At 34.3% G+C, this 26,924-nt stretch overlaps 1 protein-coding gene across 3 annotated transcripts in view; it reads right to left on the minus strand.

Annotated features, from left to right (window-relative positions):
* Positions 1-702: 702 nt before the first annotated feature.
* Positions 703-26,924, minus strand: part of CNTN5 (contactin 5) — a gene marked incomplete at both ends in the record, with an annotated part of 738,975 nt that continues 712,753 nt past the window's right edge. For all 3 annotated transcript variants that reach the window (XM_081281778.1, XM_081281777.1, XM_081281776.1), the window contains 4 exons: positions 703-803; positions 4,667-4,835; positions 11,194-11,306; positions 11,754-11,940. In XM_081281778.1, the coding sequence (XP_081137904.1) occupies positions 703-803; positions 4,667-4,835; positions 11,194-11,306; positions 11,754-11,940 (570 nt within the window). The remainder of the gene's footprint in view (positions 804-4,666; positions 4,836-11,193; positions 11,307-11,753; positions 11,941-26,924) is intronic.

Consider the following 26,924-nt stretch of genomic DNA (forward strand, 5'->3'; position numbering starts at 1 on the left):
AGATAACATAGAACTTGATGGAAAACAATAAATTCATTTGGACTTACTTTATATTTACCTTGCATGTATATTAATGGCTTATTCCCTACCCTATTATCTGGTTCTAGGGGTGCATATAGAATAGTGTATTGATAAATCTTGCAATTTCCCTATGCACTCATATAATGTTTTCGAGAAAAAATTTTGAGTATTTATCCTTTAATGGGCCACATAACTGAAATATTTTTCATATCTCCTGCTGGTTTGGCAATTGGAATAGTTAGCTGAATAGAAAATAAAAACACTGGACTCAGAGTCTAAACACACTTTTCATTCTTGGTTTTGTATTTGTTTTTGAAACAGACCTGCTAGTTACCACTTAACAAATGGATGGCACATACTTAGAGTCATCAGATATAAAATCAAATTCCAACATATTAAAAAAATTCAGAATACATTCGACAGAAATTACCTTTGCTTACAAAAATTCATTACATACAATCTGCATATTTTTATTGGACCAAGAACTGTCCTTTCCATTTACAAAAACCAAAGAGAAATCTGATGGATAAGTAATATTTTCCTCCCGACCTCCTGTAAGTGCACCATGTGTAGTCCCAAGTTTTAAAGCTTATCTCAGGGTCCTGGGTCTCCAATTAACTACACTCTATTCACTGCTGCTCTCAAGCTAAAGCAAAGAAAATCAAATTAAGTCAGCAGCTTTCACCAGGAAGTTGAAAGAATCATCAATGCCAAGAGCAACGTTACTGATGATGATGCGGAGAGAGTGTGCAGGGTTGGCTGAGCGCTTGTGATTTTCCCACCTGTGAAAAAAGAAGCATCAGATGAAGCCAATTTTTGTAGTCTTATTTGGACAAGGCAAGTGTTCTTAGAATCTAGGACAAGAGTATATTATCTGTCCCTTTAATGAGTGTTTTTATTTTTTTTGCAGGGGTACTGGGGATTGAACTTGGGGGCACTGAACCACTGAGCTACACCCCATTTTTTATATTTCATTTAGACAGGCTCTTACTGAGTTATTTAATGCCTTGCTTTTGCTGAGGCTGGCTTTGAACTCATGATCCTCCTGCCTCAGCATCCTGAGCTGCTGGTAGTGAGTGTTCTTCATACTTTGGGAACCTCAGACCATGTCTTATTTCCTAAGTTGCAAGGAAAGCAGAAACATTTATGCAACACTGTATTGAAAAATCTAAGTCATGCTAACAAACGCATCAAACCAGGAGATTTAGTGTAATCTCCATTAATGATGTGCTGATGGAAAACATCCCAGGTTCCTGATAGGGAATGAAAAGTAATTTTTGTAGAACATACTTCAGGAAGTGGAGCAAAAATAATTAGCAAAAGTGTGAAGCAACATGAACTCATAATTTAATTACTTCTGTTAATTTTTAAAATTTAATGACATTTATTTATGGGTCTTTGATTATTTCAATTGATTGGGCTTAAATTCTAGATTCTCATGCCAAACTTGGTAAATGTTTGTTTTTTCATCTTTCTTTCTTACACTCAGGAGATATTTCTTCTTGAGACCAAAACGTTACATGCACTTAATTGCATTAAATTAACTGATCTGAGTTGATTAGTCTGAAGTAGTTCCAATAGCTCCACATGGCCACAGATTAAGAATGATTTTTAATGCTACCTTCAGGAATGGTATTTTAAGCCAGAAGACTTCTAAAATATCATTATGATCAACATGTAATGAATACTCACTATATCACAAGCACTGTATTAAGCCCTTTATAAATATTATATTATTTGATTCTCACAACAACCAACTTCAGTAAAAACTATTGTGCATCTATCTTCCTGTTGAACTTGAGAGAACTGGTATTTAGAAAAAGGATAGAACTTGCTTAAAGTTCCTGAGCTAGGAATTAGTACATCTGTGATGTTTTAATGTTTTGTCTATCTTAAAACAGTGTTGGTTATAACCTTAAGAACAAGGATAAAATATTCCACCTAGTTTTTGGACTCTTCTGTCAAGTTCTCTCCTCTGACTGGATTGAATGTAATGGAATTATAATGGTGATTTTTGTTAGTCTAAATTTATTTTTCATATGCCTATCTCTACTTAAGAGGTAAAAAAAAATTGGTAAAAGACATGCAAAATTGGCAACTCTTTCTTTGAAAATTTGTATAACTAATGCAATAATAAAACTTATTAATCAACATGTTGGAGAATGTTAGATATAGTTCTACTTGTACAATAGGAGTTTATCATCAAATTCATAGTCATATGTGAACTGTAAAGGGAGATGACAAAGCCTTACTGGAGTTCTATGTATATGCAAATAAACAGAAAATGAAAAAAATTTCTTTTCTATATATTTGAAAGTGACTGTCTTCTTGTTAAACTAACTTACATGACATTTTTATAAAAGCGTCTCACTTTCAGAATGGTAAGTAGAGTCTATACCTCAAATTCTAAGTGAAATCCACAAAGTCATCATTTTAGTAGGGCAAACAATACAAATGGGGTGGGGAGAAAAAAAAAAAACCCTCTCCACACACAGCATCAGCAACATTGGATTAAGTTCTAGCCTGAGCTGTAAAAACTATTTCACTTGGACAAGTCATTCAATTTCTTAGGCATTTGATTTTTTTGGAATATAAGAAAAAAAACAATCATTGCTTGGGTTTTATGAGTCTAAAGTAGATAAAGCTAAGATATTTCATATTATTGAAACTCAGAAAATGGATTACACTTGCCAAGATGTTATTAACTAAACCATTAAAGTTGCCATTTCCCCCAATAGAATAGAAGTAATAATTAAAATAAATGTGAGAGTTAAGGTCTTTTATAAGTACTCCAAGCTTGGGACTGAACTTATTCAGAGGATGCTATTGAATCTGATTGCATTAGAATTAAAAGGAACTTTCTAGAATCATAGAGTAATATCATTCCTAATTGGAAGGATAAAGTAATGTATGGAAAACATGTAGCATGGTTCCAAGAACATTTTGAGGTCTTAATAAATGCTCATTGTGTCGTTAAAATTTGACACTTCTGAAAGAAGAGTTATTTTTTTTTAAACATGAAAAATATCTTTTGCCTTTCAAGGTGCTCTTGAAAATTCGGCACCCTCACCTGAACAGTTCAATTGTGAATTAATCAGCACACAGACATTATTACCATTCTTGCTGTTGAAAGTGCACATTTATAAAGGAATCATAGAGTGTATTAAATTTTTGTATGACCACAATATATTTAAATTTCAACTTGTATTCCTGAAAATGTCAGTTTCCTACATCTTGTATTACAGTTTTCGGTGAAAAGTTAAAATATAACAAATAATTCACCTAAATTCCTTTATTGTTAATGTTATCTTCATGTTTAATTGTCTAAAAACACATTTTTCTCATTTTAAATATAGAAATGATATAACCTTTCCCCTAAGTACTTAAATGTATGTTTCTAAAGAATAAGAAAATTTCTCATATCACAAAAGCGTGATTTCTACAAATTGATGTTGCTGTAATCTTTTCTAATATACAGATAATCAAATTTTATCAATTGTCCCAATAATGTCCTTTATCTCATTTTGTATTTTTAATGCAGAAATTTGGAGTTTATTAAATATTATGTTTTCCTCAGAGTCTGGTATCATTCATTTCTCCATTTTATTTGCCATCCATTCATTTTGTGACATCAAAAAATAACATAAGCAATACCTCTTATCTGATTTCAAGTTGGTCAATGTATTAAATAGTGCCATACACACAGAGCCTTAGAAGATATCAGAAACTTCCTTTTATGTTGATCATTCTGTGTGGGAATGATTTCTCAACAAATAATACTCATAATTAACCATTAAGTGAACACCATTTAATACAAGGTTTTAATGAAAAATTGCCCAATACTTTCTCAGAGATTTGCATATCTAATTAAGTCTTTTTTTTTTGGCTACTTTGACAAAATGGTTTCTTCTAATTTTATAAAATCTCCCTTCCTTTAGTTAGTTTTGTCGTACTGGGACAATAATGATTATGGTGGTAGATATTCAGGTATCCTTGGAGATAAACTACCTAGATTTGAATTATGGTTCAGCAATAATGTGATCATGGGCGAGTTACTCACGTGGCATTTTTCCTGTTTTACAGAGAAAATCTATCTCATGTGATTGTTACTAAGATTGAATAATGTGTGTATAAATATTTTTGTGCCTGTTATATAGTAAAGGCTCAGAAAACAAAAAATTAATATTGCTTATAATAACTATGGGGTTCAGTAATATAATTTGTTTAGAAGTCAAATATCAAACTTTAAAGTTTAAAGGGAATACTTTTAAAATAATCTAACAACAAGAACAATCAAGATAATAGAGAAGTAGGTACATCAAATGAGTGCAATATTACTTTAAAAGCAATATTTCAAAAGCCAATTTGGCCAGCAAGGTACTACTTGAGACCAGGATTGAAAAGAATTCTTGTAAATAAGTACATTCTAATAAAAGTATCAACTGCTTTCTAGATTTGTAGAAATTCTGAAATTGTGAGCAAATTACCATGGTTCATACAGATTGTAGGAGGAGTTGGAAATCAAAGAAGAGAAACCCCTCCAAAAAATATCTGAACTGTGCAATCCATCATTCGGTTTTGATGAGGTTTTATCATCTTGCATTGCAGGTGGCCACCATATTAAGCCTGTTAGATTAAAACTTACCTGAATACGATGGTACCCTGATTTGGGAACTAGCTGTTCCATCCCCTCCTTCGCTGTATGCTCGGACTTCAATAATATAGACTCCAGCATCGGGGAGTGGTACTACTGCTTGAGGTTTCTGCGTTTCAATGACTTGACTGTTGCTGTGACCCTCTTGCCTATAAAAAACCTGTGAGGAGTAACAGAGACTCAACATTTGAAATTCAGTTGAGGATTACAAATGCTTACTGTCTATATCTGTATGTTACATTCTGAGCTAAGCACAAGACGCTTACTGCTTAGAGGTGTAAGCAAATGTAATACATGTGTTATGCACTGCAATGAAAATATACTTAGGGAGCCATGGAAGTCAAGAAAGAGTTTAATTCTGTCTTGGGATTTATGAAATCCTTTCCAGAAGAGGTGATGCCGGAGCTAAGTATTTAAAAATGAATAGAGTTTACCAGTTGGAGAATACAGACAGTGATAAGATTAAAAATACACCTAGCTGATAAGAAACCATGGCACTGGAGTATGGAACCGAGAGAAGATAAATATGGATAGTGAGAAATGAGACTGGAGAAGTAGGTAGTGAGGAGACACACCATAAAAAATCTTTTATATCTGGTTATTGAAATGAATAATATCCCAAGGGAGATTTAGAAGCTTTGTCTTTAAACTGTTTGAAAAGAGTGAAGAGAGAACTTAAGCATGTTAACAAATCCTTAAGAATTCAGGAGATGGTTGAAAAGTTAAAATTGTTTTAATTTTTATTTTGATGGTGATTTGCTTTTTGGTGAACTGATATCAGGATAATAGAGGGTGGCAAAGTTGAAGTTTTTTTTTTTTTGACATCTGCTCATGGTGCCGTAAACAGGCATGCATGGTAAATTCAACTACAGAGAAGGACACAGTGTTATCCTGTGTTTACATATCACAAAACTAATGGCATAGGTGGGTTCAGGTAGCTCATAAGATCATCTGTCTAGTTAGAGTAAAAACTTTGTTAGTAAGTTATTATTTTGATGACTTTAGAGCTATTTTACTATATTGTGCTAGTCTAAGTGCTTTTGCCTCTAATAATAGTTCAGTATAATTTTTGGAGGTATAATAGTCAAATAGCAGCAGTTAAGAATGTTTAAATGCATTTTTATTCATTTTCATTGTCTTTATGCATTTTCATAGTTATTGGAATTATAATATGATTGCTTTGCATAATGGAAATAGAAATGGCTTTGTAGTCATACAAGTCTGGATTCAAAACAATTTCCTACAAAATAAAGTGAAACAAAACTAATCTCCTAAACATTCCTGGCTGGATAAATTCCAACAAATTACTAACTTTTCTTGATCTGCATTCACTTGCTGGTAGAAAATGGTGCCATGTAGTTTATGGATTTGTTAGAAGAATGAAATGAGAAGGTGCAAAAATACCTAGCACAGGACCTGGTGCATGTAAGCTTAATAAGAAAAAGCTATTCTCAGCCAGGTGTGGTAAAGCACGCCTGTAATCCCAGCAGTTTGAGAGGCTGAGGCAGGAAGATTCCAAGTTCAAAGCCAGCCTCACCAACTTAGCAAGGCCCTGTCTCAAAATAAAAAGAGCTGAGAATATGGCTTAGTGGTCAAGCATCCCTGGGTTCAATCCCCTGGTTCAATATATGTATATATATTCTTATGAAAAATGTGTTAATGTGTTTTGAGTTTGAACTAACATATATACAAGACAATAAACTCTAGAAAAGCAATCTTTTCTTATCCTGAATCTGTCTTTACTCAATCCTTCTGTGTTTTAGTAATATATACTTCCTTTATCTTTTGTGGGTTGAAATTTACTTCAAGGTCTATAGAAGGAAGTGACTTCTCTGTGGAAGGAGGTGACTTCCCTTGAAAGTATAACATCTAGTATAGTTATAGCTACAGAAATGTTTTTTGTGAAGGATGACATAGTCTCAATGAAAATGCAAAGTGATAAGTGCATCACCAACCATGTATCCGGCATCTCATGTAGGCAAGCCCATGGCTGTTATACTGGAGATTCATGAAAACAAGACCATGCTTCCTGCCCTCATGGCACTTAACAGTCTAATATTGGAGACAGATGCAATTCAATGAAGTGTGGTATCTACTACAATAGGAAATATGTATGGTGCCAGGGCAGTGCAGAGTGAATTCTTAGATTTGAGGAATCAAGAACACTTTCTGGAGGATGTCTATAACAGTATTTTTAGGTTTAAAAATGACAAATATGTCAGAATTTATGCTTCCAATTTTGACTATAGCACTCTAATGAATTAGAATTTGATTATATACATGAGACAATTAGAAATCAAATTTATGAGATGGGAAAGTATGTAAATTGGTGAGGATTGGCAGAGGAGTAGCTGTTTTAGAGGACACTGTTATTATGATTCAATAAATTACAATTTTTATGACAAAGAAAAATGAAGCCAGCAATGCATATCTAATGTTGCTGTAAAATAGAGTTAAAGGAAACCTTGTGGATCAGTTGAGATTTAAGAACAAAAGGTAGAGGCAGCAAAAATAAAATTAGTTAATGGTCATAAAAGGAGTTTAAAAATCAATTGTGGCTTTTACCAATACATCCACGAAGATGTAGTGCTATGTGTCAATAAGTAGGTATATTAATTGAAAAGTTAAACTAATGGTTAAATTTTGGTGCTTTTAGGGAATCTTGGCTCATTTTAAATTCCTGCCCTCATATAACCACTGAGACTCATTGTAAATTCCTGTCCTAAATATAGAAAAAATGAGGGTAAGAAATATAAGATGAAAGAATTAAGACATGTCAAAAATAATTATTGACAAAAAGGAGGTAAGGGAGACCTTTGAGACTCTGGACATTCACAGATTGGCAGGTATGGTGACAGTTACTTTTCTGCATAAAGAAAATTGTCTAATGTTGACTATTCTCAAATTCTATCAAAAAACTGAGAGCATTGGGTTATTCAAATGGATAATCCTAGAAAAAAATTAATTGGGATTATAATTATTAAAGGCATGATCTGTAAATGGCTCTTCTATATGTCTAAATGGCTGAATGGTAACAATACTGAGAAGAATGCACCAAAAATATAACAGAATAAAACTTTTGCTGATTATAAGTGCATCTTGGGAATAGTTGATGAAGACAACTGCTCTTCATAGAGGATGAAGAACTCAAAGCACAGGGGCAACAAGATAAAGTGAAGCAGGGCAAATCAAAACTGCATAAATTCCTTTTTTTTTTTTTTTTTTGGTTCCAGGGATTGAACTTGGGGGTACTCGACCACTGAGCCACATCCCCAGCCCTATTTTGTATTTTATTTAGAGCCAGGGTCTCACTGAGTTGCTTTAGTGCCTTGCTGTTGCTGAGGCTGGCTTTGAACTTACGATTCTCCTGCCTCAGCCTCTCAAGTGGCTGGGATTACAGGAGTACACCACTGTGCCAGACTTTTTTTTTTAATCAAGCATAATCAAATGTACATGGTATAATGAAACTCATGTACCCATGACCCAAATTAAGCTGTTATATATGTCTTTGTAATTTGTGGAAACACAGCAAAGACTGACTTCTATATTTGGAATTGATATAAGATGAAAGAAGCACTGTAAAATACAGGAAATTGGAGGTGCCATAACTGAGAAGATCTCTAAGGAGATGGAGAAATATAGGAGTGGGCTTCCAAATCCTGTAGTGTGTGAAATACATTGGTGTAAGTGTGCACACATCTCAGGAGGCTACTAGGCCTTCATTTATAAGTTGCATAAGCAACCAAGAACTATGTTGATGGATACTATAATGATTAGAAAATCCTGGACCTGATTACTCTGTTAGCATTATAAATAGGTAGAAAAAGAGAGGTGCAAAGTGAGTATATATGTTAAGGGATTGTAAGTCTAGGAAAGCATATTTTCTAGCTGCTTACCAGAAAAACAAAAATTTTAAAAAACAAATTGTTTACATAGCCTTAGGCCCTTGTCCTCAGTTTTTTTCCAACTGCTTGTTTCTTTTCTGAAGGGGAAAAAAGTTTCTCTCTATAGGAAAAGGGATATTTACACAAGTGAGAGCATAGCCCTGGGGCATTCAGTATTTATTTTCTTTTTCAGTTGGGCATTAAAATCTGTATGATGAAGCAAGGAATAGATAAATTGGCTATTTACTTTATAATCTTGATAAACTTCTTTCATGGTGTTAAAAAAAACCCTCCAATCCCAAGATCATTAAGAATTTTGAGAGAATTTACTTTAGTTCATAGTTTTGTTATTGGCATTTCTGAAGTAAGGCCACTAACATATTTATATTATGTGCCCAAATTACCAAGGATTGTAGATATAGACCCTGAATGAATGAAATTACCAAAATACAATCTTCTTAATGCAAGATAATTGGGGGGGGGGGGGGGATACCAAGTTAGTGAAACTTTTATTTGAAGTTTTTATTCCACTTTCCTAGTCATTTATAAATAATGCATTGATAAAATATTGCAGTTGATCTCAGATTGGGAAATGTAAATAAAATAAAGTGGCACTGGCTAATTGACCAGAAAAAGTCATGAATATGATAAATAAGTTATCAAGGTTTATTCAACCTATCAAATAGCTTATCTTAAGTGGGAATAAATTGTGTTAATATTATATCTTAAGGTCTATGTAAAACGGACATCTCTTTTCCAACAATTTTCTGGTTCTTCATAATTTTCTTTTACTTACTAATAGGAGCTGTGATATTTTGAAATTATTGCTATTAATATAGACTACTTAAAACCCAACAAATCCAGAATCTCTTGAGCAGTCTCAAGAATATAGCAGTGAGAAATACTGCACTAAGTAATGCTTTATGTTTATCTGAATGGGTTCTATTTTAATGAGATGCCTAAAATCATGATTCCTGCAATTAGCAATATATGTTTTTACCTCGCTGTTTCTGGAATTTTAATTTGCTTTCTAGTTCAGGGGATTGCTTGCCAGTGTCCTAATGATAGTAAGTTGGTTTCTGAATGGTGTGTCAACATTTCTGAAAACACTACTACTCCTAATCATTGAAAGTTATATTTGCTTTAGAGGGCAAATTATGAGGACATGGTCTTTTGGAAAGATTTAGATAAGAGAGTGCTACAGGAAAGACCCCCAAAAGGGGTTGTTTACTGTTATGGTTTAGATATGATGTGGCCCCCAAAATTCATGTGTGTGACAATGAAAGAATGTTCAGAGGTGAAATGATTAGATTATGTGAGGTGTAATTATTAATCCATTGACACGGATTAACTAGGTGGTAACTGTAGGCAGGTAGCGTGTAGCAGGAGGAGGTATATCACTTGAGGTGTGCCTTTGGGGTTTGTATTTGTGCCTGATGAATAGAGCTCTCTCTGCTTCCTTGTTGCCTGGTTCCCACGTTCTAACTGCTTTCCTCCACCCAACACTTCTGCTATGATGTTCTTATATCTAGAGACCAAGTGTGGACTAAACCTCTGAAATTGTGAACCAAAATAGACATTTTTCTCCTTTACTGTTCTCCTCAGATCGTTTGGTCACAGCAACACAAAAGCTAACTAAAACACCCACCCATTACCAAAAGCTCAAACTCAATATTCCTGAGGATTAGAGACAGATTTGAGTATGTGTGTGAGTTTGAGTGTGAGAGAGTTTTATCATATATACTAATTATGGTAAGAAATGCTGCAGGTTGTGTCTTAAAATATTAAGGAGAACTCCTTATCAAAACAATGTATTTCCCATTTATAACTTCAGTTTTTAAGTATCAGAGTTTTGGCACTTCATACATAAAACACATTGTGTGACCATCTCTGACAGCAGAAAACACACCAATAATAATAATGCTTTTCAGTCTACGCATTGTTATTAAAGTATTTTCAAATCTACAAATAATATTCAACTAATAATTTTGTATGGAGTTTAAGATAAAAAGTTGAAGCTGATTTTTCTGGAACAAGATTTTGAAATTAAGCAAATTCAATGTACAGACCTCATGTATTTAAAAATCAAGGTTGTTTTTTAAAAAACAAGCTGAGTAGATGTCTTCCTATTTCAGATCTCTGGTTGGCATTTGGCAAGATAAGTGTGAGAAGTGTCTTGGAGCTTGCCGCATGGACTCTTTCCTATCTAGCATGCTGGCCCTACCATTTCTTTCTTGTGTTTCTTTGTTAATAGTAAGTCTTTCTATTCAGTCTAAGATATCCAGTCTTTGCCATCTGCCAGAAGTTTGTGTGTGGGAAGATGTGCCAGGATCCTCTGCCTGGCACCATGTGTCATGGAGCTATTCATACTGAATGATTCTCACACTGAATTCAGACTGTTGTTGCATTTCCTACTCCTTCCCTTCCTGTGCCTTGTGCAGTGTGGGTACTGAGTGTGACTGCCTTGGCCTCCTCCACCTGTAGGCAGGTGCCTCATTCTAAGATCTAGACAGAAAATGACTTAGAGAATACAAAAGGCTTATTAGTGGGCCTTTGTATGCCTCGTTAATGGTCTGTCTTCACGAGAACGATTTTTGGGATGCATGTGTATGCCAGGAATGAAGAAACACTCACCTTGTAACCCATGACTTCTGATTCATTGGCTAAAGGTCTGACAGGCTCCCAGCCCAGAGACACCTGAGAGCCTTGCTGTTCCCACCGGAGGTTGCTAGGTGCTTGACTGGGGGCTGCAAAATAAGTGAAACTGAACTGACAAGGATTCTTAAATATGTGTCTTCATGTAAATCCTCTCAAGTATTTGAGTCTTTTCAGGTGTTTAGTAGTTGGCCAGCCCCCCTAGGCTTCCTTCCAGCTGGAGTCAGATAAGGAGGGTTTTGCTCTAGGAGTGTCATTTTAATAGCTCCTCTACTGAGCTTTTGAACTTGAATCCTTTTATCTGCCTTTGGTGTCAGAATCGCTTAGCCTTGTTTCACAGGAAGATAACCTTTATCTACTGTGAATGCAAAAATTTCTGAGCTAGTTTTGGAATTCAGATCTAAGCACTGAAGCAAGACTATGAATCACCCCTCCCCACCCGCCTTTGACTCTGCTTATTATGTACCTCACATGGCTTTCAGAAACATGAAAATGTGTTTCCTTTTTGTCTGAAACAAACAAAAGCCCAGGTCACTTACGGGATTTCTTGGTGGTTGCACTCACTTCACTGCTAGGTGGCCCGTATCCAGCTCCATTGTAAGCCCGCACTGTGAAGTGATATAAGGTATTTCCTTCTAATCCTGTCAGGATGATAAATGACTCATTCCCCCTAGTTTTGACTGTTTCTGCTGCATCTTCTTGTTCCATGTCTTTCCAGTAACCAACCTGTCAAGAAATTATCAAATGACAAATTAATTTTGAAGTTTGCCTTGAGATTATGATTGCTTGAATATTTAGAATTTTTTTTTTTTTTTCTGGATGTTGCCTGCAGCCACCCCAGGAAAGAAATCATCCCTGTATGATCCAATTATCAGGACTTACTAATGAGACCAAAATTGCATCCCTGGCCTGATTTGTATGTTTGAATCACCACTACCAAAGCTGCATTCGGCAAAGCAACAAAGGATGAGACCTCACAGCCCTGGCCCAGTGGTGTGAAAGAGATACAAATGCACTGTGATATTATTGAAGACTCATTCAAAGAAATTGCAAAAGTGCTTTTACTTTCACAGGCTATCAGAACAATTTACTGTGTTTCAAAACCAGGAAACCTTGCATGAATTAGGTGAGAAAATAGGTATGAACAATATTTCCTTTTGGGCTTTACATAAAGGTGAATCTCACAAGCTGTATTAGTTCAGTGCAGAGAAGATGAAAGAATACCCACAATATCTTGGAGTAAATCAAGTGTAGATAAATAGTATTATTGGGCTATGGAAGAATGACAGAATGAAACAGCTTTTTATTGAAGCGTGGATTGTGCATTGAGATCATCTTTCCCTGTTTTGAGTTCATGGTGGATGGTCTTATACCTTTGTTTCCCTGTGAAGCTAAGGCTTAACTCTGCTCAAACACTAGAATTTATCCCTGCCTCAATTCATGGAAGATTAATCCTCCTAACACCCTGCACTGTACCCATTTCATCTGCCTTCAAGGGCCTTGTCTACTGTGATATCTAAAAAGCCAAACATTTTCCAGATTTGTTTTCAGCTATGGTTTCTGGTATACAATGTGAATAGTGAGGAATTTGAATTGGAAGATGCTCTGAAGTATGTGTAGGATTGCCACTTCCATTTGTGACCATAGGAAGTCACTATGGGCTTTGATCTCAAGAATGAACACAGGGAAGAGAGGACTAAAGGGGGCACCTTGAATGAAATTGACCAAATTTATTGTTATATTATGTGCATGCATGAGAATTTAAACATATTTTATTTTGTATAATTATAATGCATAGTAGAAATACATAAAATAAATTTTAAAAGAATGAACATGAGGATTGCTATGACTTTTTAAAATTTTATTGGTGTATAATGATTACACATAATGGATTCATTGTGACATACTGATATATGCACATAATTTGGTCACTTTCATTCCCTAGTCCCTCCCTTTGCCCTTTCCTACTCCCTTCCTCTGGTCTCCTGTCTCTACTTAATTGGTCTCTCTTCTAATTGTATGAGATTTCCCAACCTTCACTTTTTTTCCTTTTATTCTCTCCAACCTTCACATTTTGAAAGAAAACATACTCATCCTTGACTTTGATTCTATCTTATTTTACTTAATGTGATGCTCTAAATTTTCATATATGTTCCTGCAAATGACATAGTTACATTCTTCTTTGTGGCTGAATAAAACTCCATTGTGTGTGTGTGTGTGTGTGTGTGTGTGTGTGTGTGTGTTTGTGTGTGTGTATCTTCTTATCCATTTATTGACTGATGGACACCTAGGCTGGTTCCATAGTTTTTCTTTTGTGAAGTGTGCTGCTACAAACATGGGTGTGAATGTACCACTGTACTATGCTGGTCTTTAATTCTTTTTGATAAATGAGTAGCAGTGATCCTCATGACATGCTTGCCAGCAATTAGTACTTGTATTCTTGAAGCTTGTAATTCTGATATGAGTGAGATAAAATCTCAGTGTAGTTTTGATTTGCATTTCCCTGATTACTAATGATGATGAACATTTTTTCATATACTTGTTCCTTTGTATTTCTTCTTTTGAGAAGTGCCTATTCAGTTCATTTGTCCATTTATTGATTGGGTTACTTGGTTTTTTTTTTTAGTGTTAAGTTTTTTGAGTTCTTTATATATGTTTCTAGATATTAATCTTCTTATCAGAAGAGTAGTTGGCACAGATTTTTTCCCATTCTGTAGGTTCTCTCTTCATGTTTTTAATTATTTCATTTGCTGTGCAGAAGCTTTTTAATTTGCTGCCATCCCTTATTAATTCTTGCTTCTATTGCCTGAACTTTAGGAGTTCTATTGAGGAATTAAGTTTCAGGCACTTATGTGTTGGATTATTGACCCTGTATTTTCTTCTATAAGTTGAGATGTTTCTTGTCTTGTACCTGGTCTTAGATACATCTTGATCTGACTTTATTCATGTTGAGAGATGGGGATCTAACTGTGTTAGTCTACATAGGGCAACAAGTTTTTCCAGCTCCATCTTTTTTTTTAAAGAGACTAACTTCAATGTACATTTCTAGCATCTTTGTCAAAGTTCAGATGACCATACTTGTGTGGTTTTGTCTATTTTCTATTCTGGTCTCTGTATGTATTTTTATGCCACTACTATACTATTTTTTATTATTATAATGTTGCAATTTAATTGAAAATCAGGTACTTGGATACCTCCAGCATTGCTCTTTCTGCTTAGAATTGCTTTGGATAGTCTCAGTATTTTATTCTTTTTTATGAATTTTAGGATTTTTTTTTTCTAGTTCTGTGAAGAATGTCATTTTATCACAATATTTCAAAGGACCCAACCAATCTAGGTGCTGTCCTAAGGCAAAGTGAAAGAGAAATGGGGAGAGGACAAAGAAGTTATAAATTTCATCTGAAGCTTTATGAAATGAAGACTGTTATCTGTTGGTCATGTTTTTCTTGTATTATTTCATATATATTTATAAGTATGAAAAGACCTTATTCTCATGTTTTACACAAAGCGTGTTATTGCTAAGCGACTTTCTAGTTTATTAGAGGAGGAACAAACTTTCACCCAGAGATTGGACAGATTGACAGATGGAACTTTCTTTGGGCTTCCCATTATGGGAGAGGGCAGATTGCATTTTAATCTGTGAAAGATATAATTGCATTATGTTTTTATGCAATATCATTGATACAAGTTGATACTTTTGGGGAGCTGATGAATAGGGAAAATAGTGCATATGGGTATTAAGTGACTGAATGGATAATGTATAGTACAGTTCAACTGTTCAACATCCATTTCACCCTAATTCTAGTGTGTGTATTATACTGATGAAGATGGAATACTAAAATTCATATTTATATGGCTACCTTGCAATTAGAGTCTGGGTGTGTTTAGATTCAGTCAGTCAGATGCAGGTGCATGAAATTTGAAAGTTAGAAGTGAGATGAAGGTGAACCTTTGCCTTTTTTTTTTTTTTTTTTTTTTTTTTTTTTTTGCAGGGGCACGGGGAAGCCCAGTAATGGAGGCATTTGGGCTTCCTTGCAGTAGCATTAATACATATCTCATTGCTTACCTATTGACCTTATGAGAGTCAAGAGGCAGCTCACAGGGCAGCCATTTTGCTGGTGTAAATCATAGTAGACATAGTGGGATGCTGGAAGTGGCAAGAATAAAATCCCTTGGGATGAGGATGGTTTTTCTCAGCGTGGCGCCATCTTGATCATGGTGGCCTCCTAACCAAGATAGTGGCATATGCTTCTGGAGCTGGTGGTTTCTTGATTTTAGAAGACTTCAGTCTCACCTCTAAGGGCTTAGTTCTATTGCTTGGCTTTGAGGGTTATTCTTGAAAGACTACCATGAATTCTGTTGACTTCACACTCTCAGTAATTTTGTAAGTCAATTATGCCTGTCATAAAACACTCATGCTAAAAGCTAGTTAAAATAAATCAGTTCTTCACAATTAAACCCTGCCTAATATACCTATGGATCTTTGATTTATATATAACAAAGACTAATAAAATGATCAAATCCTATTTCTTAGCCCCATCTTCCCACTGAATTGAATGAACATAGTTCAGTGACTGAAATTTGAAAATTTCTTTTTACAAATGAGAAAACTTGTTATATGTACAAAATGAGACTAGATTCTTATCACTCACTCTGCACAAAAAATCAACTAGAAATGAATCAAAGATTTTCAAAATAGAAACTATGCAACTCCTAGAAGAATAGATAGAGTCAACACTCCAGCATATATGCACAGGCAGTAACTTTCTTAATAGGACTCCTAAAGCTCAGGAAATAATACATGCGATGGCATAAAATTAAAAAGCTTCTGTATAGCAAAGGAAATAATTGAGATTGTGAAGAAAGAACCTACATAATGAGAGAGAAATCTTTGCTAGCCATTCTTCTGATAGAGGATTATATTATATTATATCCAAAATATAAAGAACTCAAACTTAACACCATAAAACCAAATAACCCAATTAACAAATGGGCAAATAAACTAAAAAATACTTCTCAAAAGAAGAGTTGTAGCCAACAAATATATGAAAAAAATCTTCAACATCATTAGCAATTAGGGAAATGGTAATCAAATCTACACTGACTGATCTCACTCCAGTCAGAATAGCAGCCATGAAGAATACAAATAATAAATGCTGGATAGTACGTGAATAAAAAAGAACAGTTTGACACTGTTTGTGGGATTGTTAATTAGCAACTACAATAGAAATCAGTATTGAAGTTCCTCAAAAAACTAGGCATGGAACAACCATATGACCCAGCTATGCCACTCCTCAGTAGATTTCCAAAAGATCTAAAATCAACATATATAAGGCATGCAGCCACATCAATATTTATAGCAGTCCAATTCATAATGGCCAAATTATGAAACCAGACTAGGTGTCCATTAATGGATGAATGGTAAATAAAATGCATATATACAGAATGGAGTTTTGTTCAACCATATAAAGAATAAAATTGTTATTTGCTAGAAAATATATGGAACTCAAGAACATTATGTTAAGTGAAATTGGCCAATCTCAAAAGTCAGGCATGTTTTCTGTCATATTGAAGCTAGAGAGGAAAAAGAAAAGGGTGTGGTGGGGGAATCTCATGAAAACTGAAGGAGCATCAGTTGACTAGAGGAAAGGGACCAGGGGAGGGAAAATGAGAAATACTGGGGAATCATATTGGCTAAACTGTATTGCCATATTGTGTGTATTTATGAATATATAACAAATATCACCATTATGTACAACTATAATGCACCAATAAAAATATGGAAAAACTTGATTTTTTTGTTCATGACAGTAGAGTATATTTTGACATATGAGTATAACTTTCCATTCTTGTGGTTGTACATTATGTGGAGTTACTCAGGTCATGTATTCATATATGAACATAGGAAAGTTATGTCCAATTCATTCTACTATATTTCCTAATCACATCCCCCCTCCTTTCCCAGGTTCCTCTTTGTCTAATTCAATGAACTTCTATTCTTTCCTCCCTCCCTTGCTCATTGTGTGTTAGCATCTGCAATATCAGACAAGATAGTTGGAGTTCGGGGTACCATGGCCTTAGACAGTATCTACATATCAGAAAGAACATTTGGTCTTTGGTTTTCTGGGATTGGCTCATATCACTTAACATGATAGTCTCTAGTACATCCATTTACCAGCAAATGCCATAATTTCATTATTTATGGCTAAGGAATATTCCACTTTGTATATATACCACATTTTCTTTATCTGTTCATCTGTTGAAGGGCACCTAGGCTGGTTCCACAGTTTGGCTATTTTGAGTTGTGGTGCTATAAACATCCATGTTGCTGAGTCTCTGTAGTATACTGATTCTAAGTCCTTTAGGTATAAACTGAGGAGTGGGTTAATTGAACCAAACAGTGGTTCCATTCTAAGTTTTCTAATGAATTTCCATATTGCTTTCCAGAGTGATTGCACCAATTTGCAGTCCCACCAGCAATGTAAGAGAAAACAACTTTTTAAAGCTTAAAGCTGCTAATATTGTCTTTTATGTGTTGTTGGCCCCATTATTTCCAGTTCCAAAACCTAGCTTATCTTACTTGGTCTCTGAGAATATTTTTAACTAAAAAAAAAAAAAGAAAAAAAATCAGTTATTTTCAAACTGCAAAAATGGCTTAGAAATCATTGATGAGCAAATGTGTATTTTTCCTTTCCAGTGATATATCTGATTTCATGTTCTGTTTCAATTTTCCTTAACCAGTTATTTTAAATACAATTAAATATATATTCTGAGGGAGCTGAACACAGGTAAAGAAACTACAGATTTTGACACAAATATAGACTTCAGTAAAAATTCTGGTGTGGTGTCGCACTCATGTAATCCCAGCAATTTGGGAGGCTTAGGCAAGGAGTTCAAAGCCAGCCTCAGCAATTTAGGCTCTTGCTGAGCTGCTTAGAGCCTCACTATCTCTAAATAAAATACAAAAAGTGATGGGGTGGGGTTTAGTGATTAAGAGCCCCTGGGTTCAATTTCCAGTACCCTGACCCCCAAATTCTGGACTTCTAAATATTGAATGTTTAATGTTCCGATTAACCACCACAAAATTAACCTTCCCATGAAAAATACAAAATGTTTCTTAAGTAACTCATTGGAAGATAAAGAATTATATGTGCACCAAATGACACCAGAAGTACCAGAATTCATTTATTATTTCCTTTTTTAGTACATATAATATTAAAAAAATACAGAATGAAATAGTTGTTTATTCACACCTTTCTACCATGTAGGAGAGAATCAAAATATGGAGTTTAACATAGTGCATCTTTAGTGATTCTTAAACTGAAATTACAGTTAAGAGTATTAAAAATCATATAACCAAAGTTGAAACTTTCATTTCATGTCTTTCCTCAGATATTTTATCCACTCATGAAATTTGTACTCTGTGAAATCACTTGCAATGAATGCAGTTAAAACCATTAAAAGATATAAATATTTAAAATTGGAAGCATACACAGCCTGTTTTATTACCCTAGCATAATTGTTTTCCTTTTTTTGTACGTATCCATTTCTTTATTTTTATGTTTGTATTTACGATCGTACTATCACTGATTTAATGTCATATTTCATTCTCTAACATTATGGTCACACATAAATATTTTCCAATTTTTAGAATAATATTCTATAATATGTCTATGTAACATATATTATATAACCATTGTCCTATTATAGAACATTTGGGTAGCTTTCAATTTTTGCTTGGTTAATTAAAATGTTGCCATGGATATCTTCATGTACTTCATTTTCCCCATAGTATCTTAATTCCCTAAAATAGGACCCACAAAGGATTACATGGGTTACAAAGTTATGAAAAATTTTAATGCAAAAGTTCCACACTGGTTTTCTTTTTCTTTTTTTGTTTGTAGTGAGAATTTTAAGAGTATAGTTTATGGAGACTTTACACTATAAAAATAAATTAATTTGAACATTTTTAACTCTTTAAAATCCTGTAGAACAATAATCACCAAAGAACACATGTTTTACGTATTTTATATCCCATTTTTGTGAAAAGGTTAAGTCGGGATCCTTGTCTTGTGAGTTTACTACACAAACAATTATTTTTGAAGTATTACTACTTGTTAGGATTGACATATGGGCAACTATGTACCATGAACCTGTGTTGACCATTAAGACGTTATCATCCAAATTTATTAAAGATTTTACAGAATGAACAGCAAGACTTCAAGATTTATCCTACAAAAATAACAGTATGATGAGAATTTCAAAGAGTATGACTGAAATATAAGCTGACTTCTTTTTGTTTTATCTAAAAGAAAATACTTGGTAGGAATATTGAAGAGCTACCTAATCCTTTTTAGATTAAAATATCTTAACATGTGTCTAAATAAAAAGTTAACGTCTTTGTTATAAATATATTTATCAGATATATTTGTTAACTTCATTTAGCCTGAGTAATGACTATAATTTGATTTTTTTGGTATAAAAGACAATGTTAAAATCTCTAAAATATAATTATTAGATTAGAAATGTTTTATCTTAGCTCCCATTTTTGCCACTTGATGAAAACACATTCTCTGGTTATTGCAATTTTTTTCTTCCCCTTACGTTGTCATCTAAACTACTACTAGCTCAGAGATTAAAATTATGAAGTTTGAGAATATTCTGAAAGAAGATCTGGTGGACTAGCTTCTGTTGTTGACCTCAGGTTTTTTGTTTGTTTTTTGGGTGCTGGGGATCTAACCCAGGGCCTTATGCGTGCTAGGCAAGTGCTCTACCAACTGAGCTATATTCCTAGTCCTTGACCTCAGTTCTTGATAAGGTAGGAGATTCTGCCCAGGAATTCACCTTAGAAGTCTAAGGTGAATTTGAGGTAAAAATTGGAATCAAAGAATATAAAAATGAATTTTACCTAATTTTTTCATTTCATTAAAACCACATTCTCTTCCTGTATTGATATCAATTATGCATCTCTTACAAATCAAATCTATGACACCATATTAAAGAGAGCATAGGAAGTTTTACATGATTTGTTTTTCGGATGGCCTAATATCTTCCCCAGAAATGAAAAAAAGAAAAGTTATCATTGTAGCTTTTCTCAAATCTTTTCTTAGAAGAAGAAGGGGGAAAAAAAGCTTCTTTCAAATCTTAGAAGTAAAAAAAGTGCATCTTCCAGTTGTCAGTAATCTCATTTATGTGAGTGGAAAATATGTTTTTTACAAATTCATGTGTGACAAAGATGACAGAATAGGAACACTGACTGTGGAGTTATTGATTTTATTCAAGGTGACAATTAGGTCTTATAACCTTCCTGGTAATCCATAAAAAATATATACAGGTATTATTTTTAGGTAGAGGGGTTCTTTGACTAAGCAGAAATTGTTGAAAATCACAATGAAATTAAATAATAGTTTACCTGAAAAATAAGTTTATAATCTTTGAAAAGATCTATATATTTATAAGATCTTTTTTTAAGATGAGATGGAAATATTAAGACATCATAGCAATGTTGGTCCACAGCAAAGACTCAAATAGTTTGTACAAACTTTCATTTCCAACAAAAAATGAATAAATGCAAGAAATTCATCATTCTGTTGTAAGCTCTAGGAAGATCAAGGATTTGAAGCCAGAAGGTCCATATTCAAATCTTACTTTTTGATATTTGTAATAATAATTGGACATTTACTTCACCAGTGAATCTCTATATCCTTAGTTTGTAAAACAGGTAAATCAGTACTCACCTTTTGTTTTATGAATCATTTTTTAAAACAGCTTTCCTAGTTTTACTCAACTACTGAGCTGTTCTTTTTTTCTGATATTTTAATATCTCTGATTTGTATTTGTAAGTATGTTTTCTTTTTTATCCTTTGTTTTTAAATCTGATTTTTTGATTTTTAAGTCTGTTTTTAAATCTGATTTTCTGATTTTTGTTACTTCCAAATTATTTTTATTTAAAATTGGTATATAATTTTATTAGTACTGGACAATAAATATGAATTTTTGTCATCCAATAGCTTTAAGAGTATAGAGTATAGATTTGAACTTAAATCTACATAACGGCTCTTTTCAGTGGATATTTTTTTTCCAAAGTTGATTTTTTTCAGGATAATAATTATTTTAACTGTGTAAAGAATATGTTTCACTCTCTGGTGTGATAATTCTAAGATATTCATGTCATACTTTTTAGTAATTTTAGGTTCACAGAAAATAGAAAGGTAGATACACAGACTGTTCATTTCTCCCTACTTAACACATGCACAGCCTCCCCCATTATCAACATTCTTCAGTAGAGGGGTAAATTTACTACAACAGGTAATGTTGATATATCATCTTAACAGATTTTTCTTAGTTGCTAAGTTTAAAAAATACAACTCTTAGGGAATGGAAGTATAGCTTAAAGGTAGAGTTTGTGCTTACTATGCATGAGGCTCTGGATTGAATACCCAGGACCTCCACCCCTTCTTCAAACTCCCCCTCCCCAAACAAAAAACCCAAACATTTTATACTCATTTCTGTATCTTTAAATGATACAGAAATGAACACTGCTCATTCAATGCCACTCTCCTTAAATTTAATAGACACCACTCTATTTTCTATTAAACACTGTAGAATCATTTTGATTTTTACACCTATGAAAGTAACTTTTAAAATCAGAGTTTATAGATTTTTAAATAATCAAAATGTATATTGAAGTATAAAATTTCACCCGGACCTGAGTTTTTGGAAGTTACAAATTGCTTGTTCAAAATTATTATTCGAATATGTATTACTTGCCAAACACTTAGTCCTCAGTTGCCTGCAGGCAAACGATGAGTCAAAGTAGATGTAGTCCCCATGTTCCTTAGAGCTTACAATCTCCTTTAGGGCACTAGCCACAGAACAAAAACTATATAAACAAATGTGTAAGTGTGGTTTTGATAGACTTTGTGGAAAGCTGAATATTGTCAGAGATCTGCCATGGAGGACTGGACCCAGTAAGGCGGGGATGGCCCAGGGAGTCTGCTAGTGTAGAGACGGTTGAGTAGGAGCTAAGCAGTCAACCAGGGAGGGAAGGGCCAGGAAAGGTGTGTGCAGTGTGGAGAGAGGAGCTCAGGGCCCACAAAGGCCTGATAAATGTCCAGTTAGGCTGATAGAGGGTGGGAGTTAGTGTGGCAACACCTGATGCTAGAGATGAAGGGTGCAGCTAGGTCTTGTACTTGGCTATGTGAAGGTGTTAGGATTAATAACACATATGTCCTAACAGCAAGTGTAACACACTGAAGGCTTTTAAGCAGGGATAAAAGTGGGAGAGCACATGTGATCAGATTTGTGTTTTGAAAAGATACACGCAGCAATAAAACTTTTGTATGTTTTAAAATACACAAATCAGGTCATTCCTTCGCTATTAGGCTAGACTTCCTAGGGTACTGAGAATAAACTCCAACGTCCTCCTCGTCCTCCCCGTGGCTTGCAAGGTTCTGCCTATTATAACCTCTATATCCTGTTTCTACCTCATCTTAAATCTCATCTCACTTTGTCCACCACCTTCCAGGAACAGAGGGCTCAAGTACTCAACCTCCTGCTGGGTTTAGAGCCTGGGAGCCTTTCATACTGGCCCAGAAAGCTCCTCTCTCAGCTGCCTCCTCTCTTCCTGGAGGTTTCAGTTCAACCTAAAACCACCCCTCCCTTTGTCTCTTTTATTAATATTATTACTTATAATTATCACTATACATAATTATCCTCATTTATCTGTTTAATCATTTGCTTTGTGATGGATACATAGAAGCACTTAACAATCTGTCTTAGTGAGTAAATAATGATGTCATGAAGAACAGATTGGGAAAGGGCCAGAATGCATATAGGAGACAATGCTGGAGTACAGGCTAGAAATGAGGACAGCCTGGAGTTGGGTTACAGTGGTGGACCTGGAGAGGTGTATGGGGTCAAGAAATAGTTACAGAAATTAACACTTTGGAGGATTATGGAGATGATACATGCGGGACATTTAAGATTTTAGTATTTGCTGAAATGCTGTGGAATGTCTCTGTGTTCATAACATAGGCATTTTTGGGGTTGCATTATTTTGAGATTTTTATTTACTTTAATTGTTTTTTAGTGCTTTGCTCCATATATTCTGTCTCTTCTGCAGATACCTATTGTTTATAGACGAAAACTCTTTTGTCCTTCATATCTGCCATCTTCTATCTCTTTTTTAAATATATTTTCCTTATTCATTGACTTTGCATTTTGGGATAATTTCTCACATTTGTACTCTGAAGCACTGGTTTAAATATTTAGCAGTAAGAAGTTTGCATCTTGCAGCTTCCAATGAATATTTTATTTTAGTGACTTTGGTTTTGATTTTATTACATTTTCTTCATATTCTGAACTGCTCTTTAAATATAGGAGAACTATTCTTGTTTATCTCATGGAAATCTAGAACTGTATGTTTAAAATTTTTCTTTGATTTATACAAAAAAACTTTTATAGGGAAAGGAATTAATACTTAGTCTTACCATTTGTTTCTTTGCTTCAAAGATTTTTCTTCTAATAACCCTTAGATTTTACCCAAATGAATTTTAAGTGGATATGTGTTCTAAAAGGGAATCAGAGGTTTATTTGAATGGGGAGACTTGCATTTCTACACTATATTTTTCCTGTACTGGTCCATGCTGTGCAGTGGATGCCAGATTATTGGTTGTTATGGTAAAACTCCACTGATATTCTCCAGAAAACACACACACACAAACACACACACACACACATAATCCAGCCCAGGCCTGAGCTGAGAGACAGAGCTTCATGAACCTGGGTGTAGTTTGTTTCATTGAAGAAAAGATGAAGGAGGAGGAGGCCAGAGGCTATTTCATTGCTTGCTTGCACCTAGAAAATGGGATTTTGAGGCTGGGTCATTGCACAAAGATGAAAGGAAAGAAAAACCAGAAAACGCTGTAATAATTTTGTTTCATACCACTCACTGTGATTGCAGTGAGGATTGTCTCTCTCCTCAGGGTTTCATGGATACTTTAAGGGGAATCAAGGAAAGCTGATTTTCTATGCTTCCAAACTGAGGGTTAGAAGGCAGACATATCACTGCTAGTGTACTTTCTCTACTGATTTCTCAGCTTCAGATGCATTTTAAAATACTATAACCGTCTTCCTATGAATTCTTAAATTACCTTTTACATTTCTCTTTCCTTATGCAACACTATCAGCATGTCCTTTTACTGAGAGTTTCCAAATCCTATACATGGGGAGCACATTTCCCATGGAAGATTAATTTGTTTTGGTTGGTAAAGTTCCAACCTGCCTCAATTTAGCCCATCTCCAGATTCCTAATCTAACACTAGGTATAGTTATTAAATTGGCTATTCATAATCAATACCCTGAGATATGTCAGCAGTCAATGTTATTAGATTGCATGCATATTAGTCGTTTTGTTCCCAGAAATAATGTTATCAAAAAGGACACAATTTAATGAATCAAACAAGATAAATAATGTTTAAATCCTTTTGAATATTTATGCAGCAGCTCAATAGTGATTAGAGCATATAAGGTGAAGAAGTTTAAAATGCAGAAGAAACACAATAATAGATATTACTTACTGAATAAATTTGCATTTTTTTCCTGATGTTACCTAAAAAGACAAAAAGTACTAAAGAAGACTGGGTATAAATATAAACTTGTATAAATATGGGTATAAATATGAATTTGTTCTTAATACCTGTAGTTTAGTATAGGTTGTTTACAAATGTTAGTTTCCATCTCCTCTTCACCTTCTTTGCTCGAATATTCGAAAAACACTTTGGGAATGTAGCTCAGTGGCAATTGCTTACTAGAATGCATGAGAAGACCTGGGCTTAATTGCCAGGAACACACACTCATACACACACACACACACACACACACACACACACACACGCACTTTCAATAGAGAGAATTCTGGGAGAATTTTATTACAGCTAATGTACTTGAGTGTTTTGTGAGCTGACCTATAAACCCAGTAATCTCAATGCATCTTAATTAAATGAAAGAATAAAGGTTTTTGATCTGAAAGTGAACACTCAAGTATAAAATTTTGATCTGAAAAAATTGTGTTTAATTGTATTATGTTATATTCCCTACAAGATGCTCAGAATGGAGAGTTTTGGAGATGTATGTTCTTAATTATATTAGAAAAGAATAAAAACTCAAAATCAGTAATACGTTCATCATATAATGTTTGAAAAAGAACAGTACCTTTTAAACCCAAATAAAGTAGAAAGCAGGGTATAATGATAGGAGCACCACTTAATGAATTGGAAAATCAAACATAAATAAAATGAATAAAACCAAAGTTAATTATTTGCAGAGACTCAAAATTTTGTAAATGTCTTTTGATTAAAGGAGGCAGGGGGAAGGGGAAGAGCAGAGGAGAAAGGAGAAGGAAGGCTAAATGAACTTTTTATTTTTTGGGGGAAGGGTTTGGCGATTAAACTCAGGGCCACTCAACCACTGAGCCACATCCCAAGCCCTATTTTGAATTTTTATTTAAAGACAGGGGCTCACTGAGTTGCTTAGTGCCTTGCTTTTGCTGAGACTGGCTTTGAACTTTCAATCCTCCTCCCTCAGCCCCTTCAGCTTGCGTTTTAGAATAAAGTCTCAATCATTTAGTAATTGTTATTCTTATATTGACAAGTCTATGTTTTTATGTTTCCTTTTTCTTAATGTGCTCTAGCACTTTATAAAAGTTCTGTTTCCTGGTACATTGAGCTAGTCTAGATCTGTATCTGTCAACACTTATTGAGTCAGTACTTCTATGTCATAAATGAATTGTCAGGTGCTTACAATATAAAACTAGCCTAGGTGTGCACCACCATGCCTGGCAAACAAATTCTTGATACAAAGAAAGTAATATCACAAATCCTAGAGATTTAAGATAATGAGAGAAATCTGGATGAGAAGAGTGCTTGTACAAATTCTGTCCCAGATGAGAACTATAAAATCTCAAACGTTCACAGGCAGAGAGAAGCTGGGGCAGAGTGTACCCCTGAAATACTGAAGTGCAACAGGAAAGAAGTGTGACTTTGTGGCTTTTTGGTTTGAGGACTCCTCCAAGCCCTCTGGTTATGGTAGAGAAAGTCTGCAGCCTTATCAGCTGGAATAGCAAAGGAAGCTTAGTGCAAAAAGAGCAGCTGGAGACTAAGAGCGGAAATCCAAGAAGGGAGAGAACTGCAGAAATGATAAGACCCCAAATGTGAGTTTAAGCCCTGTTTAAATCCTTGGCAGAGTGATAATTATGCTTGCCCAGGGAGAAACACTAGGGCACCTAGTAAATAATGTAGGAAGAGACTTAGAATCCTTAAAGACAGAATCACATTAGGTGTGATTTTTGAATTTCCTGCTTCAAAAAGTGAGTGCTTTCTCCAGGTGACAATTTTTAAAAGTTCTTATTTTAGAGATGGTTTAAATTGAATTATGTTTGGTGAAACAATGGTTGAGATTTGCTTCAAAATAATACAGGAGGATTAAGTAGAATTATGCATAAAAGATTATTCATTAGTTCATATTTGCTGAAGGTGAGTGCTGAATACATAAAAATTCATTGTGCTATTGTGCATATTTTGCATATTTAAAATATTTCATAATACAAAGTTAAAGTAATCTAAATTAAAAACAAAACAGCTCTGATAGTACCAAAAATAACAGGTAAATCTGAGTTGCAAAACTTATATTGACAAAGAACAAAGAATACT

The sequence above is a fragment of the Spermophilus citellus genome (assembly GCF_964194105.1).
Source record: "Spermophilus citellus genome assembly, chromosome: 2".
Taxonomy (NCBI): domain Eukaryota; kingdom Metazoa; phylum Chordata; class Mammalia; order Rodentia; family Sciuridae; genus Spermophilus; species Spermophilus citellus.